At 29.0% G+C, this 9,714-nt stretch overlaps 1 protein-coding gene across 1 annotated transcript in view; it reads left to right on the forward strand.

The window, feature by feature from the left end:
* The window catches only part of Sox21b (SRY-box transcription factor sox21b), a 121,969-nt gene extending 113,521 nt beyond the window's left edge, over nt 1–8,448 (forward strand). Inside the window, exons 4-5 of the mRNA XM_075357829.1 lie at nt 5,887–5,996; nt 6,789–8,448. Coding sequence (XP_075213944.1) covers nt 5,887–5,996; nt 6,789–7,277 — 599 coding nt within the window. The 3' untranslated portion in view covers nt 7,278–8,448. The remainder of the gene's footprint in view (nt 1–5,886; nt 5,997–6,788) is intronic.
* Nucleotides 8,449–9,714: the final 1,266 nt, after the last annotated feature.

Here is a 9,714-nt window from a genome sequence, read left to right on the forward strand (position 1 = left end):
TAGGAAATATATGAAAAATAATTTATATTAAAATTTTCATTAATGTAAGACAAATTTAATTCAATTCATAAATTTAAGAGAAAAACCCTTTTAAATATTAATCTGAACAAACTAGAAGAAAACCTATTTTAATAAAATTTATTATTTTTTACGGATTAGATGTTAGGTTTTACTTTCTATTCATTTAGTAGGATTTTTAATATTAAAGTTTATTTATATAACAATAATAAAGTCGAGTCGTCTGAAAAAATGATCAGTAATTTTATTTTCGTAATGTATACGTTGCAATCTGTTCTAGTAAAAAATAAGTAATCACCTCTAATGAGATGATGATGACATCCTCATCTATATTTCAAAAAAGTCTTGTACAGACTTAGGCTAACCATTCCTTAGATGTGTGTGGTTAATTGAATCCCAACTACTAAAGTACACCGGTGGATACCGGTGTATTAAGTGAACCAATAGTTCACCAAAGTGGATACCGAATCTAGTATATAAATCCTTATAAAAGTAATAACATATCTTTACTAGGATTAAATCTCAGATCTTTCGACTTCAAAAAGTTTTGTCAAATGAAATTTTTTTATTGCTTCTTGTAAGTAAAATTTTTATAAATTTTTGTATTTAAAGGTTAATTATCCTATCGCTACTCATCTTATCTTACTCATCCAACCAATTAGATCATTTTTGGTCTCTCAGATCATTAATTAACTCATTTATCTTTTTTTTAATAACTGATGATTACTGTTATTAACACTACTGTCATTTAGTTTTGTATACCATTTTCTTGTGTAAATTTTTCAGGTGGTTTTTGAATATTTTCTCATAATAAACTTAGTAAATTTCTTTTTTCGTTTAATAACATACCTAAAATAATAAATATATTCGTATTGTATAGGAATTTATTAGTATCGCATTAAATATGAACTCATCCTGACCCCGAAGGGGGAGAGACACGCTTTGCGAGGTTCCCGGTCACCACACCACCCCCTCCGCTCAGATGTGCTTTACCGGAGGTTGTCTTTTAGACCCTTTCATACCATTAAGTATGGACTGGCTAATGTGAATCGGAATTATTTGGCTACTAGCCAAATAATTTTCTACTGTGTTAAATTAGTTAAGGTTTCATGTATTTTTATAGCAAATAAAAAATTTAATCAACCTTAAGTACTTATTACTTTCTTCTTGAAAAAAAAAACAATTCAAGTAATTTAAAATAACAATTAAAAAAGTGGTTTAACCTACTATGTACAGATCATCTTTAAATAAATCTGATCATCTTTAAATAGATCTTACAACGATTTTTATCTTACTTAAGAGATCTATATATACAGTATTATGCAATACTCTATTATGTGCAATTACTGTATTATGTGTACGTTGCAATTCGTTCAACCCCTGAAAAATAAGCAACCCCCTCCACGGCCCAGTGGACGAGGAAGATGATATGTGTGACATGTAAATGAAGTGTAGTTTTGTACAAACTCGGGCCGACCATTCCTGAATGTGTGGTTAACTGAACCCCAACCATCAAAGTACACTGTTATTGACCGTCTAGTATTCAAATCCGTATAAGAGCAATAAATCATCACTGAGAGTTGAATCTCAGAACCTTCCACTTTGAAAATCAGCTGTTAAACAACGGATTTGCGACGTCGAGTTAACCATTTGACCAGCCACGGGCTGGGTATTAATCAAATTATTATTATTATTATTATTATTATTATTTCTATATTAGATATATTTCCTTAATCATTTATATATATATATATATATATATATTGTATGGTGGTTCAATTTAACATTTCTCAATGGAAATTATGTAGCAGCTGACGAACAGACTTCATCAATATGTTTTACATTTAAAACTAATTATTTGATTTTATCATACTACAATGTACACTTATTTTATAAGTAATAAATCGTCATATGTCTGTCTCGTTGAGGTGTTTGATGAAGGGTTACACGATGTATGTTTTCTTAGGTTAGAATTCTTATATTATGTTTTCTCGTTATTAAAATGTTAATATTTTAAATTTCAACGGATGTATCATTTTCAGTTTCTTTTAAATAAATCTACAGAAATACGATAAAATAACTTACTCTTCTCATTATTAACTAAAAGGTTTACTGCGCCGTAATTTTAATGTTTTTTTTTTTTAATTCTTTATTTTAACCAATGTGTTGCGGAAAATTTTCTAATTGTTGGCATTAATGGTCGGAATATCTATGTCTCAAAGGTAAATTGAATTAGATGTGTAGTTATAATGACTTAGTAATTATGTGAAGTAGTTTAAATTGAAATCGTAAAATTTCGATGTATCAATCGCGTATTGCTCGCCTAAGTTATATTGAGTATATCCGGAACGGTTTGATATCAGTTTTCTGTATCAATTTTTTTTTTCAAGAGAGTTGTTGAAATCTATATTTATTGGTTTCCTTTTATCCGTACATATGTTTTTTAGGTATCAAAATGTATTCAAGATATTTAGTAGATCCAATCCAATAAAGTAGATCATATGTGGTATGAAAGACGTTGGTCTTAATCGATGCAGTTGAAAATTCTTGTTACAGTAAATTCATAGAGTAATGATTTTAATAAATTAATTTTGACTATAAATTTTCCTAATATTTTATATCCAAAATAAAATTGATCTTTTTTTTTTAAAACATTAGGAATTTATATTTAAAAATTTCATTTTAATTATAAAAATTAGTATCATCTTAAAATTCCAAAAGTCTTTGAAACGATTTAAACTAAACCTTATAGAATCTTTACTGAATTTCATACAGGAAATATTTCTTTAACAATATTATCAATTATAAATAAACATCTTATAACACTTTAGTTTACTTTAAAAATAATAAAATATTTTTAATAATCCATTCACGGTAACTTATCGATTAAAGTAATATAATTACTTATTTTCAAGGATTTTTAAAAATCTGTTTTATAATTTTTACGGTATTGCACAGTATTTCCTTTTCATTTGAAAAAAGTTTATAATTTGAAAACTGTTTTTCTTTAATTATTATTCACTTTTTATCGTGACTTCATTTGATTTTAAATACAATAATAATTATGTCAAACTCAAATAAATAGATACCCAACTGCAGTTGGCGTTTTATGTAATAAGTGAATAAGAAACTTATTTATTTACTGAATATCCTTTTTTTTATTCCGTAACAATTCAAAGTTGGATTTACAATTATTTTAATGCTAAGGATAGACTAGTTTGATATTAATCTTAAAGTCTGACAATAGTATGTGTGACCTTAATTAGAGAGAAGCAATGCCGGTCCTAGCTTTGTCTGCCATTTCCAATTGATTGTTGGTGAATAATAAATGATACGTGTCACTGCATCAATACTCATTAGCGCGTTCAATAGTCATTTATCAAGCAGGTTATGTAAACAAGTGAAAAGAAGACAGTGTTGCCTTATTGTGGTATAGGAGAGGGAAAATAAAAGGTAAATACTAAAGTCATTCATCAGCGAGAACGCTGTCAAACGACTTCTATCAACAATACCGTTCTGGCCACTATAACAAATCCATTCCCCCTTCGTTCTTTATCTATAATTTCATAAAGGGGATGATATTACCAAAACTTTAATCTGGTTTGAAATATTACCCACCGTAAAGCCATTAATTAAATAAAATTATGTGAAATAGTCGGGCCGATCTACTATCAAATATTATATTTATATATAATATTATTTATAACAACAAGTAAGAAGAAGCAACAAAACAAATAGGAGCACGAAGAAAGAACATGCTTATATGATCGAACGTACTGTCCGTAAAAAACATAAGATTTTTTCTTAAATGTTTACAAACAATAAATATCAACAGGAATAATTATAAAATAAATTAGTAAATTTTAATACCGTAATTCATTCATTCAATTTCGTAGCAGATCTTAAAACATAACTATTTTCGATACAAATAAATCGATATTGACAATAATATCGATTGTCCATTTAGAATCGTATATATGATTATTTTTTGGCCTTGTAGTTACAATTTAACATATATATATATATATACATATTTATATAGCCTATGACACTGTCCATAACGTTAGAATTCCAACGCGGAGTCATACATCTAAATCGGTTCGGTCGTTGAGCTCCTACCTTGGAACACATAAACATTCATACACCATAAAAATATTACATTCCTTTTTGGGCAATCGTGTAAAAAAGGGTGGCTACAAATAAGCTATTGTATATTAAAAAGTAAACTCAATAAAACAATATCATGCAAGATTCTCCAGAAAAAAATATCCATTGACGTAAGTTTGTTTGAAAAAATGTGTTAGTTTTCTTGTTACACACACACACACACACACACACACACACACACACACATATATATATATATATATATATATATATATATATATATAACCGTTTTATTGTTTTGTTTTTTCTTCTTAAAAACCTATTAAATTAATAAATTACTGTGGTTATGTAATTGTTTAGTACGATTTTAAATACTGGCAAATGGCAAAATTTATACATGCAAATACAGAGTACAAAGACAAAAATTTTGATTACCGATGATTTGCTTTTCTTCTAGTATATAAAAATAAATAATTATTTATTTACAGTCGAACTGAAATTTCGGATCTGGACTTATTATACGTGTTTCTTGCAAAATCATTACAACAAACACATCATTAAGAATTTCAAGTAGTTTCAGTTTTATGGAACATCGGTCACATCAAAAATTTTAAAAGTTATTTGAATTTTCAAACATTTTTACTAACGACAATGTATTAAATACAATTAAAAAACCACTTAATATACGGAGTCTTTCAAACTGAGCGCAAAACACTTACATTGTGTGGGGTGGCGACGTTGATTTTTTTTTTTTAATTTTTCAAGTATGACATATACTTTCAGTAGTTTATGACAAGTCATCACGGAAAGTTAACGTGCCTCAGCAGTGTTTACAAATCATAAAAATTTATTATCGAAATATGGAATAAGTTACAGTTACGCGTCGTGCCCCTATCCAGAATTATGGTATACATAACCGGCCAAACAAAAGCACAGTTCATCGTCTGGTTAAAAATTTTAAAGAGAATTTTTCTGTGCTTGATATCTACCGCAGCTCGAAATGGATCCATATTTTCATTAAAAAAAAATCATATTTTCAGACGAGTCTCATTTTTGACTTTATGGCTTAATAAACAATCCGAATATAGGTTCGATTACTAAATTTGGATTGATTGCAATCCACAGATGATTCAACAGCGACTCATTGGAATCATTGGGTCATTTTTTCGAAAATGAGCAAGGTGATATTATTACGGTAAATTTTGATTGTTATTAAGCTACGATTTATGCTTTTTTAGTTTGAAAATTTGGAAAATTTTAATTTGAATGAGATGTACTTTCCTTAGGATAGTGCCACATGTCACACAGCTGCTGAAACAATTCACTTATCGCGTCAGAAGTTTGGTAATTTGATAATTTCACGAAATGGTAATGTGATTGGCCCCCAAGACCGCGTAATTTGTCTCCATTGGACTATTTTCTATGGGGTTATGTTACGGCGCAAGTCTATAGCAACAATCCATCAACGATTGATGTTTTGAAAGTAAATATTCGACGCGTTATTTGAGGAATTTAAGCTAATACATGCGAGAGAGCGATGAAAAATCTTGTTTTAGATTTGGCTGTGTCAAGTAAAGACGACCGTATGTCATATGACAGTAGAGGCCATAAGTATGATACTGTTTTTCGAATTTAATGTAGTGCTGTAAGCTTCAAAATACATAAAAAAATACATATATTTGTTGATGTTACACGTACTTTATGTTTTACTGCAATTTTACTTTTTGCGCTGAAAATTAATATATATTTTTCTGTTTGTAGGTATGGTTACCGGACAAGTTGGACCGTATTATGGTCCGGCGGCTGCATATGGATCGCTCAGTATGGCAGCAGCAGCTGCTGCTCAGACTAGCATGCAAGCTCAAGCGCAGGTAAGGAGTTAAATTTTGCTTTAAATAATAAAGTGTTAATTTAAGAGTTTATATAAACAGTAAATACACTTACACTGTTTTTAGATAATTTTTTGAAGACTATTTATATTGATTGTAGATAATTTGACATGACAATTTCATTTAACATGATAAATAATGAAATGGAAAAAAAAATTAAGCTATTTCATTTGATTAGCTGTTTTGGTTAAATTAATTATGTACAGAAATGAAACATCTTTAATTCTGTGGTGTACTAAAATTTCAGTTTTGAAGATAATCTACTTAATCTTATACAAAAGTTTTAAAAAGAAAATTTTTTTAAGTTTCTGCTGTCGTTTATAAGGAATACCTTAAAATATTTTTGAAAATATCCCATGTAGTAAAAAATAGGAAAATCTTAAACGTTTAAGGGAGGTTAAGGGAATAAGATTTATTATTTCTGGGTATTTGTTCTAATACCAGTTCAAATACATTATTAACCTAGTATTTTATTATCCATAATCGAACAGTTGTAAGGATAGGTTTTAAGATCGAATTTGTTGATCAGTAATTCAAGTATTCTATTTAAATATCAATTTATACAGATAAAATTATTTCTTGTTGTTTCCTTACATCAAAAAATATTTTAATATGGTGATATTTGAAAATTTTTGTATAGATTATTTAATCTACAAAATAGGACAGTTCAGGAAATATTGATATAAACCTTAAAAATTAATTTAAAACGAAGCAATATTGTCCGTGAAGATTATATTTCAAACTTAAACTAGATATATAAATATTTATTTTCAGGTGGTGTCACCAATGGATGCGATGAAATATTCTATGGAAGCCGCTGATAAATATCGGCCATACATGCCACCCTCGACACTCGCTATGTCTGTATATTCCCCAGACGCAAAATATCTGGATACATCAGCTAAAAATTACGGTTATTTGGATCCGGCTTTTACAAAAGCGTATTTTGAATCTTCAAAACTTTATATGGAATCTAGCAAAATGTATAACGGTGAAAGATATTCTCCTTTAGATCTTGGTAAATTGTATTCTAACGAAGCACCGCGAAGTTCGTCACAGTCACCCGAAGCAGACGCTCCTAAAGCCGAATCTTCAGAACCTTCGTCTACATCGTCCGCTTCTTCGACTTCTCCAGGCGCATTACAGTGCTATTACCAAAGTCCAGGCCTTCTACCGATCAGCCAATATCCTCAGTATCAACAGACATCTCCTGTACCCGCAACTACTACTGAATTCAGGAGGCCGCTTACGGTTATTTTCTGACCTGATAAACATACTTAAGACTATTTCTCATAATTTATTAACGTATTATAAAGAAACCAACGCGGAAGTTATTTTATAATACTATATATAGATCTCTTAAGTAAGATTAAAATCTTTGTAAAATAATCTTTATTTAAATTTGTACATAGTAAACCCATTTTTAATTGTTATTTTTAAATATTTGAATTTTTTTATGAAGAAAGTAAAAGTACTTAAAGGTGATCAGATTTTTTATTTCCTACAAAAATATATTAATCCTGAACTGATTTAACACAGAAGAAAATTATTTGGCTTGTAGCCAAATAATCCCGATTCACATTAGCCGGTTCATACCTAATACTGCACTAATAAATTACCATACAATAAGAATATATTTCTTACTTTACTTATATTATTAAACGAAAAATGAAATTTACAAAGTTTGTTATGAAAAAGAATAAAAAAAAACCTGAAAAATTTATATAAAAAAACGGTTTATAAAACTAACAGTAATCAAGTATAAAAAAAAAGATAGTTAAGTTAATTAAAGATAGGATGAGTAGTGACAGGATTATTATCCTTTAAAATACAAAAAATTGTATAAATCTTATTAAAAAATAAAAAATAAAAAGTAATAAACTATCCCACTTGACAAAAAATTTCCAATTTGAAATAATTCTGAGGTTCAAATCCTACTAAAAGTTAATTGCTTTTATACGAATTTGAATACTAGACAATGGAGACTGGTGTACATTGATAGCTGGGATTCAATTAACCATACGTCTCAGGATTGGTCGGACTTCCTTTCCTTTTTTCCTGTTAGGCTCCGGTAATTACCTTTCAGATAATACTTCAGAGGATGAATGAGGATGGTATGAGTGTAAATGAAGAGTATTCTTGTACAGTCTCAGTTCAACCATTCTTGAGGTATGTGGTTAACTGAAACCCAATCAGCAAAGAACACCGGTATCCACGATATTGCATTCAAATCCGTGTAAAAATAACTGACGTTACTAGGACTTAAACGCTGGAACTCTCGGGAAGACGCGTTCACCACTAGACCAATCCGGTGGGTAGGATTGGTGGGACTGAGCATGTACAACACCTCATTTATATGTCATACACATCATCCTCATCTCATTGGCCGTGGATGGGGTTGCTTATTGTTCACTAATTGAACATATTGCAACATACACATTAGGAAAATAAAAAATTGAAAAGTTTTTTTTTTTATTACTTTTGGAAAAATGTTGGCCAAAAAATTAATTTTAGATTTAGTAATAAAAATAGTCTAATTATTGCGTACAAAGATAATTTGTATCAGAAAGTTCTAAAACATAAAATGAATTAAAAGTAAACGAAGAAATTTTCAATTATTATTCTCTCAACAGATAAAATAGAAAACAAAATTTCCGGTTTAAAATTCTATAAGAACAATTAAAATTTAACTTTTTTTTGCTGTAAAGAACTTATTGCTGCAGTTTGTAATTTAACAGCCTAATATAATAAAAAACTTAACCCTATTCATTTTTGTGTTTAAAATTAAATCTTATTTTTCATATAATATGCTTATTTATGTTTGAAATTAATGTCTCTCTAATTATGATTATTAATGTTCGTACTGTTACCATGTAATTGTTTGGTGTGAGACACCAGTCACTAAACCCAGAATAACTATTATCATTACAACAAACATTTTATGCCAGGTTTACTAGGGAAAGAAAGGAATGTAGTTGTTGCTGAAGCAAGTGTAGTTGCAACTACACTTGCTTCAGAGAGCCAGATACACTGTTACCATATAAGAATACAAAATCCGCCAAAAGTTTGGTGGTATTCGCTACTACAAGCAATGACATCATATCTTAACTTACATTGATACTCTCCAATAAAAAATTTTAATTTCTTACAAAAAAATAATGATCAGTTACACATTTAAGTTATTTTACATACAACACAATTGTTAGAAAGTGTGATGTAAAGCAACGAATTAATATACCCTTTTGATTGGGAAGCAATAATTAAGTAAAAATGGAATTAAATATAAAAATCAAATTAATTTCATTTGAAAATCCTCAAATGAAGTTTTTTGGTGTAATAGTATTTATTTTTCATTAATTACGGATACATTTATAGTCGACGGGAAGATCTAAATTGCTCATCTGATAATATGGAATGAATTATTCGTTAATCCGATCTGATTTTGTACTGTACAATAATTAAAATTTTACTTATCAAGACGTCTGAAGTTGTACCATTTGAAGTAGACTGACCGATTTTGATGGCTTTATTCCGAAACAGTACAAGAAAACCTTTCAGTAATTTCGTGATCAATTATTAACAGGCTAGCGCTGCAAAGGGCCGAGAATAAGCTAAATTTGAGTGAGTAAGCTATAATTTGGAAATTGTTGTCAAACACAACTTCTGTGTATTTTTAATGTATTGTATCCATTCACTTTTA

This window comes from Lycorma delicatula, chromosome 2 (assembly GCF_047948215.1).
Source record: "Lycorma delicatula isolate Av1 chromosome 2, ASM4794821v1, whole genome shotgun sequence".
In the NCBI taxonomy this organism is placed as follows: Eukaryota; Metazoa; Arthropoda; class Insecta; order Hemiptera; family Fulgoridae; genus Lycorma; species Lycorma delicatula.